The sequence below is a fragment of the Saccopteryx bilineata genome, chromosome 9, assembly GCF_036850765.1.
Source record: "Saccopteryx bilineata isolate mSacBil1 chromosome 9, mSacBil1_pri_phased_curated, whole genome shotgun sequence".
Classification (NCBI taxonomy): domain Eukaryota; kingdom Metazoa; phylum Chordata; class Mammalia; order Chiroptera; family Emballonuridae; genus Saccopteryx; species Saccopteryx bilineata.
Window position 1 is genome coordinate 3,214,601 of NC_089498.1, and position 18,056 is coordinate 3,232,656.

Consider the following 18,056-nt stretch of genomic DNA (forward strand, 5'->3'; position numbering starts at 1 on the left):
AGATATTAAAAACAAAATCAGGCAACTTTGTATGTGAAGATTCTGATTTTGCAGAAAAGCAGCTCTTTTCCTCTATTTGTTGTAAGTATCATGACAGCAACCTTATGTGGCTTCTAGTTAAAATACAGCCAAATTATAATAACGTGCCGAGGATTTCCAGGCCCCATTTGCGTTACATCAGCATTTTACGGTGCTTCCGAGTTTCCCCCATGCATCACGTTTAACTCCGTGCTAATAGCAGCAGTGTTGGGAGGAGTAGGTAATGTTCCATTTTACAAATGAGGAAAATGAATCAGAGAGGTGACGGTTTCCTGCGGTCACATTAACGGTAAAAGCCAGGGCTCCTCCAGTCCAGTGCCCTCCACAGTTCTTCTTACTCTACCACGTGGGTGAGAATGCCACAATTTAACCACTAAAAGGGAAAACACACACACACACGCACATCAAAATAAATAGGCAATGCATCATTAGCTAAGTTATGGCTGTGTCTAGTTATTTAAAATCATATATATATATATATATATATACACACACATATATTGTGTGTGTGTGTGTATGTGTGTGTGAAACAGGGACAAGTAGGGACAGACAGGAAGGGAGAGAGATGAGAAGCATCAATTCTTCATTGCAGCACCTCAGTTCACTGATTGCTTTCTCATATGTGCCTTGATGGGGGGGCGGGGCTACAGTAGAGCGAGTCACCCCTTGCTCGAGCCAGCGACCTTGGGTCCAGGCTGGTGAGCTTTACTCAAACCAGATGAGTCCGCGCTCAAGCTGGCGACCTCGGGGTCTCGAACCTGGGTCCTCCGCATCCCAGTCCGATGCTCTATCCACTGCGCCACCACCTGGTCAGGCTAAAATCATATTTATAAAATATGTTTTTTCCTAGAAATTGATAAGTCTGGAAGAAGTCTTCTAACATGATGAGAAGTCAGTACTTTTTTAAAAATTGGTTTTAGAGAGAAGAGGGGGGAGAGAGAGAGAGATTGAGAGAGAGAGTAAGAGTGAGAAATCTGTTCCTGTATGTGCCCTGACCAGGCATTGAACCAGCAGCTCTGCACTTCGGGATGAAGCTCTAACCTATGGAACAATCCAGACAGGGCAGAAGTCAGTATTTTTTAAAAATGAAGTTCTCTAAGCTACTGGTGATATTTGTCGAGGCAGAGGCCATCACAAAGGGCCACTTCCTGTATGTAACTGGGAAACTTCTGGAAGTTACAAATGCAATGATGACAATACCCTAGAAGGCTTGTCTACCTGTGAAGAAATTGATGCTGCTTAAAATTTAAATTTCTCTTTGACATTTATCTGCAAAAGAGCGGAGTGTCTCTGCCTCCCTCACCTGGGTTTGGTGTTTATTAATTTAAAAAAGAACAGTCTCTGAGAATGTATTCTAAATTAAGCTAAAAATTTCTCTCTCCCCCTTTTTTTAAATATGTAATTTAATAACCATGATAAAGGATCTGGAATGAAAAACAACTTTAACAAGAATCGAGCACCCGTGACTGCATTAAAATAGGTTTTACAGTGTAATGAAAGATTTGGAGACGTGTTAGACAGGCTGGGTTTTCACTCTGGTGGTGTGGTATGCAGAGGTCTTGCCTAAATCTTCCAATTAAAAATTTTTTTTGGGGGGTGGGCGCCAGTTTGTAATTTTATTTTAAAATTTATATTTATTGTAGTAAAAGTATATATAATGCTTAGCCTTTTATATTTTCAAGTGTACAGTTTAGTGGAATTAAGTATATTCACAATGTTGTGTAGCCATCGCCACCAAACACACACGCACGCGCACGCGCACAGTTTTACTATGATCCAGGAACTGTGCTTCTTGGTTATTTACCCAAATGTTACAAGCCTCTCCACACAAAAGCCTGACTAGAGATGTCTACAGAAGGTTTACTCATAATTGTAAACACTCAGAAAGCAACGAGGGTGTCCTTTAGTAGAATGGAGAAACAAGCTGTCGTCCATCGGGAAGATGGAATTATTCTTCAGTGTTAAAAAGGAATGAGTTTTAAGCCGTGAAAAAATACGGAAGAACATTAAATGTATGTTACTAAGCGGAAGAAACCCGTGTGAAAGGCTACCACCCACTGTGCAGTTCCAACTCCATGTCTTTCTGGAGGAGGCAAAGCTATGGTGACAGTAGAAAGACCAGCCATTGCCAGGTGAGCAAAGGGGGTGGTCAGGGCAGCGGAAGTACGGCGTGTCCTAATGCAGTGTGGACAAGCGGTGCGTACAACGCCAAGAGTGGCCCCGACTGCAAACCACGGACTTTGGGTGAAAATGATGTGTCAACAGAGGTTCATCGACTGTAACTAATGTATCATCCACGGGGGATGTTGATTTTGGAACGGGTGTGTGGGTGGGGGGGCGTGAGGAAGGTATATGGTAACTCTGTGCTTTGTGCTCAGTTTGGCTGCAAACCTACAATCGATCTAACAAAGGGAAGTCTAACGCCAACATTCCACTGTCTGGATGGGCCACAGGCTGTTTATCTGTTCTCCCGAAGGCCGTATCTCGGTTGCTTCCAAGTTTCAACAATTACAAATAAAGCTCCTCTAAACAGACACATGCAAGTGCTGTGCAGAGAAATCTGCTGATAAAGTCTATCAGGGAAATTTTAACTTTTGAAGACGTTAGCCTTTGGCATTGAGAATCTAAACAACAAAGCAACACTTAAAAAAATTTCCATAATGTGTTTAGTGGTAGGGAAAAAAAAGTTGACTAAGCTGTTCAGGCTAAGATGCGACATATTACCCCTATGTACATAAAAGGAACAAAGTGAGTGGATACATAAAACCCTCTGATGGGAGGCAAAGGACCGCAGGCACACTTGTTACACTGTGTCGCGTTGCCACCTTGTTACTTTCTAAGCTCTTAGGAGGCAGAGCAGCAACCTGAACGCTTTGTTTCCCTGGGGGTTTGTGTGCTTGCCCAGTGGACCAGGCTCGGCCGGTCCAGCCCTAGCTCCACCACACCGCCAATCCTCTGCCCTGAGGCCTGCTCGGCGAGAAGATTGTCCCCATCACCTGGAATAAACGAGTACTTGGCGCGGAATCCCATCCCTTCGAGCTCTTCGTCAGAACTGAACTTGATCCACATGAACCTCCCTGTGGATCTGATCAGCGGGGGGCTCTTCACGCCACAGAACCTATCGATGAGCGGCGAGAAGCCGAACGGCCCGTCGCGGATTTCCAGGTGATCAAAGCGACATTCAAACGATGGTTCTATGTAAAAGTGTTCGTCGAAGGCCAGCTCTATTCTCTGACGCGGGGCGGCTGGAAGGTAAGAGGGGGCGGATCAGGGCGACAGGCACAAGGAAGAGCGTGACCGTCCTCACAAGGGGGAGAAAAGCGGCCGTGGCTGCTATGGCGTCCAAGCGGGGAGCTCGTGACAAGAGCGATGGACATACAATTCATAAAAAATGTTTTTATCTTACACTTGTTATTATGCGACTCTGGGGAAACCATAGTCATCTTTCCCTCTGGCCTATGCTACTTAAGAAATTAGTGAAATGAGTTCAATTGATTAGAGTCAAGAAGCGAATGCCAGGTCTGCGGTACAATGAACCACGATGAACAGAATAACGGAAGAAATCAAAGGAGCCACCATGTAACTGTGGACGTGGATTTGCATAATGCATAGTAACAGATGCTGGTTAGTTTAAGTTTCTTCTCAAAAATTTCTCATACAGACTGGTGCATCTAATTGAACTATATCTTAGAAGATTCAAAATTCCTATTTCAACTATTATCTTTGTGTGTGTGAGAGAGATAGAGATAGAGAGAGGGACAGACAGGGACAGACAGGAAGGGAGAAAGATGAGAAGCATCAATTCTTCGTTGCGGCACCTTAGTTGCTCACTGATTGCTTTCTCTTATGTGCCTTGACTGGGAGCTACAGCCGAGCCAGTGACCCCTTGCTCAAGCCAGTGACCTTGGGCTCAAGCCAGAGACCACTGGGTCATGTGTATGATCCCATGCTCAAGCCGGCGATCCTGGGGTCTCGAACCTGGGTCCTCAGCATCCAAGGGCAACGCTCTACCCACTGTACCACCACCTGGTTAGGCTCAACTATTATCTTGTTAATGTGTTCTGTTATTCAGAAATATCTATAATTACCAGAGCTTCATGCAAACACACATTTAATTTTGTCCAAATTGTTTTAAAAAGGGCATTTTACCAAAGAGTTTAGTTTAGGGGTTTTTTTTGTTTTTTTTTTTACAACCAACTAAAAATTCACTGAATCAAAGAAATTAGTCAAATACCTTCCAAAATGTAGACACACTCCTTGTTGGGCGGATACGAGTCCGGATAATTAGGTGAAGCAAAATGACCCCCGTTGCTGGTTCGAACCCAAATGCCACACTGGGTGACAGGGAGGTGCTTGATTCCGACATTCTGTCCATCTGAGGGGAGACAGCGGGTTGAAATACGGGTCACAGCGTTCTTCTTGCTCCGCCACCACGCCCCGAACAACTGCTCCCTCGGCTATACGTGTGTGTATACGCCTCTGTGGGGACCAGCGCGGCCGTGGCCCAGCAGACGGACGACAGCAGGAGGGAAAGGAAGGGGGACTGCAGCGCGCCTTCAGAGGCACCTGCCGTGGGGGGGGGCACATCCGCCAGGCAGACGGCGGGAGGGGGGGGTAAAGGCTGGGGTTCTAGACGAGGGCAGACCCATGTGGGAGAACCCGACAACCAGCAGAACAGTAAGATCCGGTTCTGATGTGAAATTAACAGGATCCCAGGAGTTCATCTCTGGGATGGCACCTCTCCGTGTAGTTTAACACAAAGCCCAATAAGATCCAAAGGTTACAAAGGGGTTTTAAAAATTGTAGATTGGATGCGCACAGTGAGGTTGCACTCTGTCCTCAATGTTCACTCAAACAACATAAAGGTGGTGTTTTTTTTTTTTTTAATTTCTTGATTTTACAGAAAGAGGAGGAGCAAGGGGAGCAAGAAGTAGCAACTCCTAGCTGCTTCTCTTTCGTTGTTCATTGACTGGCTGTCGTCTGTGCTTGGACCGGGCAAGCCCAGGGATTCCGACCGGGCCCTCAGCGTTCCAGGTCCACGCTCTATCCACTGCGCCACCACAGGTCAAGCAAGGGTTTTTTGTGTTTTCATTTTTTATTTTTTTATTTTATTTTATTTTACAGAGAAGAGAGAGTGTCAGAGAGAGGGATAGACAGGGACAGACAGACAGGAACGGAGAGATGAGAAGCATCAATCATTAGTTTTTCGTTGCGCGTTGCAACATCTTAATTGTTCATTGATTGCTTTCTCATACGTGCCTTGACCACGGGCCTTCAGCAGACCAAGTGACCCCTTGCTCGAGCCAGCGACCTTGGGTTCAAGCTGGTGGGCTTTTTGCTCAAACCAGATGAGCCAGCGCTCAAGCTGGCGACCTCGGGGTCTCGAACCTGGGTCCTCTGCATCCCAGTCCGACGCTCTATCCACTGCGCCATCGCCCGGTCAGGCTTAAAATTTTTTTTTTATGGACATATAAACTTCTGATAACAAAGAGGCAGTGAGTAACAGCCCGCGGTGCCAATGCCACAGTGACATCCCACCGTACGGTGTCTGGAGGTGGGGAGAGGGTGGGGGTGACGGTGGAGAATTGGGGCTTCCTGGGAACACCAGGCTCGGGCAGAGGTCTATTCAGAGTCCACCTCAGCCCCAACGCCCTCCCCGACTCCGCAAGTCCTTGTCACTGCCGCTCTGTCACCGCGTCAGAAATGCGATGCTCTGTTTGGAGGGGACAGAACAGGGTTACCGGGTGAGAGGACACCAATCATAACTGCGGGCGACAATGCTAACCTGCAGACAGGGACAGGAGGACAGGGCTGACGCACGGCAGGGCCCTCCCTGTCTAACCCCACCCTCCAGCTGCCCCAGGTCTCCCGGTCAGAGAGGCACAGTCTCCCAGCAGGAAACGGAAAGTTCTCTGGCGACTCCAGGAGCCCGAAGGGAGAGTCCCAGCGATGCGGCCTGGGGGGCCGGCTCCCCAGAGTTGGTCACTGGGCATTGTGCAGCAAGCACCCCCCCTGCCCCCGCAGCCAGGGCAGATTGCTCCTCCCGAAGCATCTGCAGACAGCTGAAGGTCACCAGACATGCGAAGGAAGCCTCTAACGAGAAAATCTGATTATAAACAAATCAAAGACAGCAACTCTGAGGAAACAAAGGTCAGGTAAGAAAAACATGGTGATAAAGTAACAGTAACAGCCAACGAAACAGAACTCTCCGGCTCCTCAGAGGAAGTCCGAGTACACCACAGCACAAGAGTAACGACACAGGGCGCTTAAGAAACAGTCAGAAACAGGCCCTGGCCGGTTGGCTCAGCGGTAGAGCGTCGGCCTAGCGTGCGGAGGACCCGGGTTCGATTCCCGGCCAGGGCACACAGGAGAAGCACCCATTTGCTTCTCCACCCCTCCGCCGCACTTTCCTCTCTGTCTCTCTCTTCCCCTCCTGCAGCTAAGGCTCCATTGGAGCAAAGATGGCCCAGGCGCTGGGGATGGCTCCTTGGCCTCTGCCCCAGGTGCTAGAGTGGCTCTGGTCGCAACATGGCGACCCCCAGGATGGGCAGAGCATCGCCCCCTGGTGGGCAGAGCGTCGCCCCTGGTGGGCGTGCCGGGTGGATCCCGGTCGGGCGCATGCGGGAGTCTGTCTGACTGTCTCTCCCTGTTTCTAGCTTCAGAAAAAAATGAAAAAAAAAAAAAAAAAAAAAGAAACAGTCAGAAACAAAACCCGGAAAGTAGAAAAGAAGAGACAGCTCCTACGGGCAGAAGGAGCGGAAGAATTAGTGGAAGGTCCAGCACAGAGGGTGGCACACCGTGGCCCAGGGCCCGATCTGGCCCGCTGCCTGGGAGTATAAATAGCAGGTCACTGGACCACATCCCGGGCCGCTCACGTGAGGACCGCCCGCGGCTCACACACCCGCCGCTGCCTCCGCCAGCGCAGAGAAAAGGGAAAGCGCTCCCTAACCCGAAAGACAACGCTCACGTTGGAAACACTCACTGTCTGTCCTCAAGAAAGGAATCCCGAGCACTGATGTGGCCAGGAGCAGGGTGTGACCACGGGGAACCGGGGTGAAGAAATCCATACGTCCCCATGAGGGCTGGCGGGGGTGGAGGGGAGGGGCACCGGCAGGGAGGGGGCCAGGAGCGCTACTCCCTCATCCCCGCCGCCCCTGGGAAGTCACTACGGAAAACCTCACACTGAAGTAGTTAAAGGAACAGACAGAAAGCACGCTATTTGGGGATAAGCAGGGGAACACCGTGGAGCTGAACAGGGCGGTGGGGGGGGGGGCAGGATGGGGCCCTGAGCTTCCCTAACTGACCTTCTAGAATGCTGGGATTCTTGTCGTGTGCATGTGTAACGCAATAAAATTAAACATAAACCAGGTTGTAGAAGAAAGGAACTAGACTCTGACGTGGAAATCTCGTTGAAATGCCACACTTGCTCACCCTCTTTGGTCACCAGGGACAGCAGGGGGTGGTCCGAAGGGCCCTGAATAAGATCAATGTGCCGTCACCTGTCTGCTGTGGAGCAATGGATTTTTTGTTTTTGCTCAGAGACAAAGCATGAACCCCGTCTGACTTCTGGACAGAGCCCACAGCGCGCTCAGGAGCCCCGTCTGACTTCTGGACAGAGCCCACAGCGCGCTCAGGAGCCCCGTCTGACTTCTGGACAGAGCCCACAGCGCGCTCAGGAGCCCCGTCTGACTTCTGGACAGAGCCCACAGCGCGCTCAGGAGCCCCGTCTGACTTCTGGACAGAGCCCACAGCACGCTCAGGAGCCCCGTCTGACTTCTGGACAGAGCCCACAGCACGCTCAGGAGCCCCGTCTGACTTCTGGACAGAGCCCACAGCGCGCTCAGGAGCTCCTCGGGGTGCCCACGTTTAGCCTCGCTCAGGGCAAGACTCTACACATCCGACAGTTCCCTCTCGTTTGCTGCAACGGAACGGGGAGGTGGGGCTGGCAGTGTGACAGAAAGCCTTCGGTCACTGGAAGACCCCAGAGGGAGGACAGAGATGGTCCTCAAAAGCTGCCACCTGTTTGGATAAGCTGCCCCAGTATCCTGAAAGCGTCAGGGATCGCCGTAAGCACTCACCTTGGGTCTTCTGGGCCACAGCGATGCCCTCCACCACCAGCACGGTTACTAACAACACTGGAGGAATAACAGAGAAGAGAAGTTAAAACCTCGAATCTATGGCCCTGGCTGGTTGGCTCAGCAGTAGAGTGTCAGCCTGCTGTGTGTAAGTCCCAGGTTCAATTCCCGGCCATGGCACACAGGAGAAGTGCCCATCTGCTCCTCGACCCCTCCCCTTCTCCTTCCCCTTGTCTCTCTCTTCCCCTCCCGCAGCCGAGGCTCCACTGGAGCAAAGTTGGCCCGGGCACTGAGGATGGCTCCATGGCCTCTGCCTCAGGCGCTAGAATGGCTCCGGTTGCAACAGAGCGACGCCCCAGATGGGCAGAGCATCACCCCCTGGTGGGCATGCCGGGTGGATCCTGGTCAGGCGCATGCGGGAGTCTGTCTGTCTGCCTCCCCCCACTTCTCACTTCAGAAAAATACAAAGTCGAATCTATGTGACATGTTACTCAGTTTATAAGAAAAATCAGATGATAAAAAATAAAAAAAGAACTAAAACCACTCTTCCTCACTAACATTCACTCTCAAGATTTTTAAGGCTTAACTGCTATATTATGTTCTTGACATTTAAGACAAACCTGGAAAACACATAATTGACATGGTCCTCATTTACGCAAGCCTGAGAATACACGGCATTTCAAGCATTTTTCCATTTACGATGGAATAAAAGAATGCACACCTACCTTTTTTTTTTTTTTTTAACAACAAATTCTGCTGACCCCTAATGGTTCCTTTCTGTACTGTACTCCATCTCAAGGAGTTTACACGCATGAAGGCTAGCTCTGCGATCTATCAATGCCGGTAAGAATTCAATTAGATGATCGGACTTCTGAGAACATTCATAATAAAGACAGGAGTAAGGGGGCAGCTGTCTCCCAGAAATCAATCCAAGGCATTCGAGAGCCGAGCCGGCCATATCGAGTCCTGTGTTACAGAAGCTGGCGCGTTTAGAGAAAATAGAGCCCTCTTTCTCTCTCCCTTGTTTTTTTTTCCAAGTCGAACATTTCTGAGACCCCCATCAACCGTTAATGGATCATTTTACGTTATGAGGATTCTTTTCCACGTCTTATTTTTATGAATGGCGTGCCGGTGTCTTTCACGATCCCTTTCAGCAGCTGCCCGCGACCCGCCTGCCCCACCGTCCTGTGCGGACTGGAGATTTCAGGACTCATTCAGTCGATCAGCAGTCACAGAGAACCCACGGCAGTGCGGGTCACGAGGGCGGACGGCGTGGCGGGGAGAGGTCAGCCAAGCGGCGGAGAGGGCGGACTGCAGGAGTCAGGTGGGCTAGGCTGGCGCTCGAGGGTCTGCCACGCACCAGCCGGGCAGCCTTCGAGCTCGGACTTCTTCATTCGCAAGCGGGGGGTGCTGTGCCACGGCACCAACCTCACGGGGTTGTGCGAAGATCCAGGAGGTGGTGCAGGCGGCACTCTGTGTGCGAGGCACGCTGCTGAGGAAGGACAGACAGCCACCAGGACGAGCGGCCACCCTTAAGGAGCCAAGCCACCGCTGTGAGAGACGGGGTCCAGGCGAGGGGAAGAGGAGCTGACCGGGTCACACAGCACGTGCAGCGGAAGCAGGGGAGGGGACCACCCACTCCTCTGCAGCCGAGAGGACGGGAGGGAGGGCAAGTTCAGGAAAAGAAGGGATCGTCGGGTTGGATCTCACAGGACATCGATCCAGGAGAGAGAGAACAAAAACAGCCCGGACCAAAATGCAGAGGCTAGAGCACCTCTCTGCTGGAGGAGTGGGCACTGCCCTCAGCACGGCGGCCACAGTGTGACCAGCGAGGGACAGTCGGCCAGATCTGACGGAGGAGTGGGCACTGCCCTTGGCATGGCGGCCAAGGTGTGCCCAGCGAGGGACAGTCGGCCAGATCTGACGGAGGAGTGGGCACTGTCCTCAGCACGGCGGCCACGGTGTGCCCAGTGAGGGACAGTCGGCCAGATCTGACAGAGGAGTGGGCACTGCCCTCAGCACGGTGGCCACGGTGTGCCCCAGCGAGGGATAGTCGGCCAGATCTGACGGAGGAGTGGGCACTGCCCTCAGCATGCGGCCACGGTGTGCCCAGCGAGGGACAGTCGGCCAGATCTGACAGAGGGCTGAATGGCACTGCCCTCAGCATGGCGGCCATGGTGTGCCCCAGCGAGGGACAGTCGGCCAGATCTGACAGAGGAGTGGGCACTGCCCTCAGCACAGCGGCCACGGTGTGCCCAGCGAGGGACCGTTGGCCAGATCTGACAGGGCGAATGGCACTGCCCTCAGCACAGTGGCCACGGTGTGCCCAGCGAGGGACAGTCGGCCAGATCTGACAGGGCGAATGGCACTGCCCTCAGCACAGTGGCCACGGTGTGCCCAGCGAGGGACAGTCGGCCAGATCTGACAGAGAGGGCGAATGGCACTGCCCTCAGCACGGTGGCCACGGTGTGCCCAGCGAGGGACAGTCGGCCAGATCTGGCGGAGAGGGCGGAACGCCAAGTTAGAATTCAAATGTTTTTATTTACTGATTTGAGAGGAGAGAGGGAGAGAGAGAGAGAGAGAGAAGAGGGGGGAGATCAAGAAGCATCAACTCATAGTAGTTGCTTCTCATATGTGCCTTGACCGGACAAGCCCAGGGTTTGTTTTTTTGTTTGTTTTCAATTTTTTTATTAAATTTTTATTCATTTTAGAGAGGAGAGAGAGAGAGAGAAAGAGAGAGAAAGAGAAAGGGGGAAGAGCAGGAAGCATCACCCCCATACGTGCCCCGACCAGGCAAGCCCAGGGTTTCAAACCAGTGACCTCAGCGTTCCAGGTCGAGGCTCCATCCACTGCGCCACCGCTGGTCAGGCCAAGCCCAGGGTTTTGAACCGGCGGCCTCAGCGTGCCAGGTTGAAGCGAGTTTCGGACTTTTGACTACCCTGAGAAGCCACTGTGGGTTTTTAAACTAGAGTGACATGATCACACCCTTGTTTCAGACCAATCATCCAGCAGCTGGGTGGAGTCTACACAGCAAAGGAGAAGGGAAGAGGTCATCGGGGAAGCAGAGGTGACGTGGTCTGGAGGCAGGGCAGTGGTGGTGCAACCGGACAGAGTGCTAACATGATTCAGAGGCGGAGTCTAATGAAATGGGTGACGGACAGGGTGTGAGGGGAGGGGCGGAGCACTGAAGAGGCAGCTCTCATCAAGAGACAGATGATGGTCACGCCATGATTCACTCAAAAGTGCGGACTGGGTATCTACCCACCCAAAGTCACCAACGTACAGAGACAGCTCTGGTCACTCAGCTGTTTACATCTCAGCGTCTCATTAGCTGACCTCCTGTCTCTGGTTTCCTGTATCCTCGCAGACTTCTGTCTCCTCCTCGTCTTCCCTCAACAACTTTAACTTCCCCGTCTCCTTCCTCTGCTTTCTAGTCGTGTGGACGATCTCACGCTCTGTGGGAACAATCCTTCCTTCACACTCCTCACATCTTGGCACTGGGTCAGAGTCAGAGGAGTGGAATCTTGACATACAAATCTATCTATCTATCTATCTATCTATCTATCTATCTATCTATCTATCTATCTATATATATATATATTAAAAAAAACCCAGAAGATTTATAATCAAGAAGAAAACCCCAGAGAAAATATTAGATCTCTGACCATCCGTTTGTATCAATTTCTCTTGTTAGAGGGCGTACAAAAACTGGTCACAGCCGTGTGCTCAGTGTAACTTCCCTCCCGAACCACAGGCACGACAATTTACTGGTTTCCACAGGTATAATTCAGTCTACAAGCAAGCAGCACAAAGCCAGGCGGACAGGACGAGGAACATGTCAACAGGCGGCGACCAGGGGAACACGGTGAGACCGCGGCAGAAAGATGGACCGAGCCTGGAAAGCGATACTCCGTAACGACCGGTAAAGTGTTGGTTGTGTAAAATACCTGATTTATGAAACCTGCACAGAATACCCAACTAAGGCAGACCAATCATCGTAAAAATAAAAGTTACAGGACCACATAAACCTCTATTTCTTTCCTACGTTATGCAGAGGGGGCTGCTCACAATCCCGCTCCCCAAGTTTATAAAAACTATTTGCAGCTGAACCACGGAATATGAAGATGACAGATAATGAATTTGGGCAAAAGTGCCTGACAATTAAGGAGAGAGCTGTGACGATTCATCATCCTAATTCCTTATCATAATAAACACAGTTTCCTTCAAGTTGGGTCAACAGATCTCTGTCTAAATCGCTTGTTAGAGTCAGGCTGATGTATATATTAAAACAAACTCCTTTAGGATGAACACTGGGATTAGTTAGTACAAGAAGTGCCGGTGTGGAGCCTGCTTCTAAAGTCTTCTGTCCCAGCCCGGTGTTGGTCAGGACACAGGGACTGACACACTCTGCCACCAGGCTGTGTATCGAGTCTTCAAAACGTACACAAGTCCCTCCCAGCAGGTCTCCATCCAGGTCCGGGAAGGGAGCCACTGGCTCTGGGTGAGTTTTACGTGACGTCAGCCTGTGTCGTAACTGCCGCAGGGCGAGTAGACACAGGTGGTGGTGGTGGTGGTGGTGGGGTGCTTCCGGGTCCTGCCCGGGTAGGTGGGGGCTAGGGCTGGACAGCCTGCATTTGAACAGGTGCCCTAGTGACACTGAAGCTGCTGGCCCTGGGGCCACACCCTGGAGATCACCGCAGGGGACAAGGACAGCATCCTGGAGGCTTCCCAGTTTCTCCGCCGGTGACAGAAAAGGCAAATTGTGGCCAAGATGGATGGGGCAGGTAAGAGGGTGGGCAGAGTGGGTCAATCTGGTTTTGACCGGTGAATAATTAATTAATCCGGTGAATTAATCCGGTGAATAATGTCCTGATGTCTATTCTTATAATGTCCCCACCGATACTTCCTGTCCCCGAACACCTGCACTGCCACGGGACTCCCTTTGCGTTGACAAAATCTCCTTCCCACAGTGTAAAGCCCGCCTCCTCGAGGGAATCTTTCCGGGTGTGTTTTACGTGACAGCTCGGACTTCCCTCCTGTGACGTCTCACCGGCCCTCTGTCTGGTTCCGCCTCCTCCACTGAGCTCGCACACTCCTGCGGTTCTGCTGCGAGTGTCGGGCGTGAGCACGAGGTCAACCTGAACTAATGGTTAAACAAGACAAGAGTCTCTCTCTCTGTCACGGCAAACCGTGGAGATCAGGAGTCAGGGGTGTATGGCTTTCATTTCCGAGGTCTGGACCAATGTGGATGACGAGTGCCTTCCATTCCTGCTTCGTCACAGCCACTGTCAGTCAGCAGAGAACGCAGAAGGAAGAAAGGGCTCAGGCCCTGGCTGGTTGGTTCAGTGGTAGAGCGTCGGCCTGGTGTGCAGAAGTCCCGGGTTCGATTCCCGGCCAGGGCACACAGGAGAAGCGCCCATCTGCTTCTCCACCCCTCCCCCTCTCCTTTCTCTCTGTCTCTCTCTTCCCCTCCCGCAGCCGAGGTTCCACTGGAGCAAAGATGGCCCGGGCGCTGAGGATGGCTCTATGGCCTCTGCCCCAGGCGCTAGAGTGGCTCTGGTCACGGCAGAGCGACGCCCCGGAGGGGCAGAGCATCGCCCCCTGGTGGGCGTGCCGGGTGGATCCCTTTCGGGCGCATGCGGGAGTCTGTCTGTCTCTCCCCGTTTCTGGCTTCAGAAAAACACACAAAAAAAATAATAAAGAAAAAATAATAATAAAAGAAAGGGCTCAGACCATCCTCTTCCCTTTACAAACGCTTGCCCAGAATCTACAACTGATCGCAAAATAAAACATTCTAATGAAACGAGAAACAAGACCACTCCCCCAAAGTGGCTCACACACCTAACTGGCCGGACTCGGTCCCATGGCCGTGCCTACCCCAGAAAGGAAAGCGGGAAGACCTAGCCTTTATTCGGGAGGTGACTGTGCGCTTAGTGAAAATTCAGAGAACCGCTGAAGGGTTGAGCAGAGCCTGGGAGACCACTGACTCCCACATGGGCCGTTGGGGCCACAGTCCCCTGGTCTGTCCCATACTCAGCATCCAGGGAGCCTTTCAAAACACAACTCAGATCACATCACAGCCTCTCAATGATCTCCCAACAGAGCCCCATTCCATTTAGAATAAATCCAAACTCCAGGTCCTGGCTGGTTGGTTCAGTGGTAGAGCATCAGACTGGCGTGTGGATGTCTTGAGTTTGATTCCTGGTCAGGACACACACAGGAGAAGTGACCATCTGCTTCTTCATCCCTCCCCCCCCCCTTTGTCTATCTCACTCTCTCTTCCCTTCCCGCATCCATGGCTCAACTGGTTCCACTGCATTGCCCAAGGCACTCTACCTCAGGTGCTAAAAATAGCTCAGTTGCAAGCATGGCCCCAGTGAGCAGAGCATTGGCCCCAGTGAGCAGAGCATTGGCCCCAGATGGGGTTGCCAGGTGAATCCTTGCTGGGGCGCATGGAGAAGGAGGCGGAGGAGGGGGTGGAGGGGGAGAGGGAGGGAGGGGAATAAGAAAAAAAAGAAATTCAAACTCTGTACCTCGACCGCAGCGGTCCTGCGTGACCTGGGACCTGACCACCCCCATGACTTCCCGACTGCCACCTATAAGAACACAGGCCATTGTTTCCCCATTACTCCAACAGACCAAGCTATCCTTGCCTCAGGGGTTAGCTATCCTGTCGGCCTCCATCTCTCCGCATGGCTAGCTCCTTCCTGTCACTCAGGCCTCGAGGGTCCTTGCAGTCCTCTAAAAGGAGCTATATACATTTCCCCTTCCATCACGTTCTATTATATAAATAATGATAATTGTGATTACTTCTTTTTTTTTTTTTTGCATTTTTCTGAAGCTGGAAACAGAGAGAGACAGTCAGACAGACTCCCGCATGCGCCCGACCGGGATCCACCTGGCACGCCCACCAGGGGCGACGCTCTGCCCACCAGGGGGCGATGCTCTGCCCATCCTGGGGGTCGCCATGTTTCGACCAGAGCCACTCTAGCGCCTGGGGCAGAGAGACAGTCAGACAAACTCCCGCATGCGTGCGACCGGGATCCACCCGGTATGCCCACCAGGGGTCGATACCCTGCCCCTCTGGGGCGTCGCTCTGTTGAGTCTAAAGCCATTCTAGCGCCTGAGGCAGAGGCCACAGAGCCATCCCCAGTGCCCGGGCCATCTTTGCTCCAATGGAGCCTTGGCTGCGGGAGGGGAAGAGAGAGATAGAGAGGAAGGCGCGGCGGAGGGGTGGAGGAGCAAATGGGCGCTTCTCCTGTGTGCCCTGGCCGGGAATCGAACCCGGGTCCTCCGCACGCTAGGCCGACGCTCTACCGCTGAGCCAACCAGCCAGGGCCTGTGATTACTTCTATTTGCTGGCATTTTCTTATTTACCTTCTCTTCCCACTAGAAAGCAGGGCTGATCTGTCTGATTCACGGACGTGCCTCCAGGGACTGGAAGATGGCCCTGCCCAGCCCAGCCTGGCTCGCAGGACCTCTCGGGAGAAACTGGAGCAGGGCACAGGGTGACTGAGCACAGTCCTGCCCTGTCGGGGCCCACAGCCACGACCTACAGAGCAGAGCGCCCGCGCTCACAGGGCCACGAGTACCCCTCTCGGTGGACAGCAGCCACCCACGTGACCCCGCTGCTTTTTATCAGAGCATAAATCAAGGACACGGAAAAAAATATATTTTTTCTTTTCAGATACTCAGCCACTAGTCTTGACTTCTCTCAAGCAGGCTCGATTCACCTTTGTTAGTAACGGCACGTGCCTTTTTCAGCCTTCCTGCTATAAGCACCTGAGTGCTGAACACGGGTTGGTTAACTCTGCAAGGAGGCCCCAGCGGGCAGCAGGGCCCAGCGGGCACCCGAGCCTGGCCATCCTCTGCGATGGAAGCAGAAGGGTGTGTGTTTCCCTGGAGCCCACACGGGACCCTGAGTCATGGGAACGTGTTTGCAATAAACTATGTTCCTAAAAACAAAAGAGTCCCCCCTCCAATTTAATCCAACACTATCTTAATGAGTGGTTAAGAGAGAAGATGGATCTTGGGCAACTTTGGGGTCAACCTAGCCTATGTGTATGCCAATCACACTGCCAACCACTTTTTTTATTATTATTATTATTTTTTTATTTTTTCTGAAGCTGGAAACAGGGAGAGACAGTCAGACTCCCGCATGCGCCCGACCGGGATCCACCCGGCACACCCACCAGGGGCGACACTCTGCCCACCAGGGGGTGATGCTCTGCCCATCCTGGGCGTCGCCATATTGCGACCAGAGCCACTCTAGCGCCTGAGGCAGAGGCCACAGAGCCATCCCCAGCCCCCGGGCCATCTTTGCTCCAATGGAGCCCTGGCTGCGGGAGGGGAAGAGAGAGACAGAGAGGGAAAGCGCGGCGGAGGGGTGGAGAAGCAAATGGGTGCTTCTCCTGTGTGCCCTGGCCGGGAATCGAACCCGGGTCCTCCGCACGCTAGGCTGACGCTTTACCGCTGAGCCAACCGGCCAGGGCCCACTTTTTTTTTTTATTCAGTGAGAGGAGGGGAGGCAGAAAGACAGACTCCCGCATTCATGACCAGGATCCACTGGAATGCCCACCAGGGGGCGATGCTCTGCCCATCTGGGGCGTTGCTCTGTTGCAACTGGAGCCATTCTAGTGCCTGAGACAGAGGCCATGGAGCCATCCTCAGCGCCTGGGGCCAACTTTGCTCCAATGGAGCCTTGGCTGAGGGAGCAGAAGAGAGATAGAGAAAGGAGAAAGGGAAGGGTGGAGAAGCAGATGGGCGCTTCTCCTGTGTGCCCTGACTGGCACTCGAACAAGGGACATCTACACATAGGGCCAATGTTCTACAACCGAGCAAACTGGCCAGGGTCACTGCCAACTGCTTTTACGAGAAAGAGTAGCTGTAGCAGAAGGGACCCCTCTTTGCGGCCGAACGCAACCAGCCCTTGACAAAGCACTCCTGCAGCAGCAGCCCCTGGGCCCTCAGCACTCCGGCGTCATTCTTAGCCATGGTAATGGCCATCAGATTTTACCACCACGGGGCCACATTTTGGAAAGTATTTCCTCTCTTCTCACCCGATAGGCTCTGTAGCTTCCCATACGTTACTCTAGGCAGATTTAAAGCAGCTTGTGTCAATGTCATTTTGACTTAGGAGATTAGAGGGAAATTCATAGAATTACAGGCCTAACTCAAGAAACAAGAAATAAACAATCTACCTTTACACTTAAAGAAACTAGAAAAAGAACAACAAAGCCCAAAGTGAGTAGAAGAAAGAAAATAATAAAAATCAGAGCAGGAAAAAAATAGAGTAAAAAAAACAACAACACAAACACAAATGATCAATGAAAACAAGAGCTGGTTCTCTGAAAAGATAAACAAGACTGACAAACCTTTAACCTGACTCATCAAGAAAAAAGAGGACCCAAATAGATAAAATCAGATGAAAGAAAAGTAACAACTGACAGCAAAGAAATACAAAGAATTGTAAAAAAATATTACAAACAACTACATGCCAACAAATTGGACTATCTGGATGAAATGGATATACAATCATCCAAAACTGAATCAGGAAGAATCAGAGAATATGAATAGACAGATTACAACTAGTGAAATTGAAGCAGTAATAAAAAAAATTATCAACAAACAAAAGTCCTGGACCAGATGGCTTCACAGGCGACTTTTACCAAACACTCAAAGAAGAACTAATACTTATTCTTCCCAAACTATTCCAAAACATTCACGAGGAAGAAAGACTCCCAAGTCCATTTTACGAGGCCAGCATTATCCTAATTCCAAAGCCAGATAAAGACACTAGTAAGAAAGAAAATTGTAGGTTAATATAACAGATGAACATAGATGCTAAACTTCTCAACAAAGTATTAGCAAACCAGATCCGGCAATACATGAAAACGATCATACACCATGATAAAGTGGGATTGATTCTGGGAATGTGAGGTT

At 51.5% G+C, this 18,056-nt stretch overlaps 1 protein-coding gene and 1 long non-coding RNA gene across 4 annotated transcripts in view; one reads left to right on the forward strand and one right to left on the reverse strand.

Moving 5' to 3' along the window:
• The window catches only part of NETO2 (neuropilin and tolloid like 2), a 47,508-nt gene that overhangs the window by 24,203 nt on the left and 5,249 nt on the right, over positions 1-18,056 (reverse strand). For all 3 annotated transcript variants that reach the window (XM_066243660.1, XM_066243661.1, XM_066243659.1), the window contains exons 2-4: positions 8,118-8,174; positions 4,274-4,414; positions 3,036-3,284 (exon numbers count right to left, since the gene is read on the reverse strand). In XM_066243660.1, the coding sequence (XP_066099757.1) occupies positions 3,036-3,284; positions 4,274-4,414; positions 8,118-8,174 (447 nt within the window). The remainder of the gene's footprint in view (positions 1-3,035; positions 3,285-4,273; positions 4,415-8,117; positions 8,175-18,056) is intronic.
• Positions 5,960-13,266, forward strand: LOC136313369 (uncharacterized). Its single transcript, XR_010727133.1, has 4 exons — positions 5,960-6,194; positions 11,895-12,615; positions 12,757-12,898; positions 13,085-13,266. It is a non-coding gene; the product is annotated as an uncharacterized lncRNA (long non-coding RNA).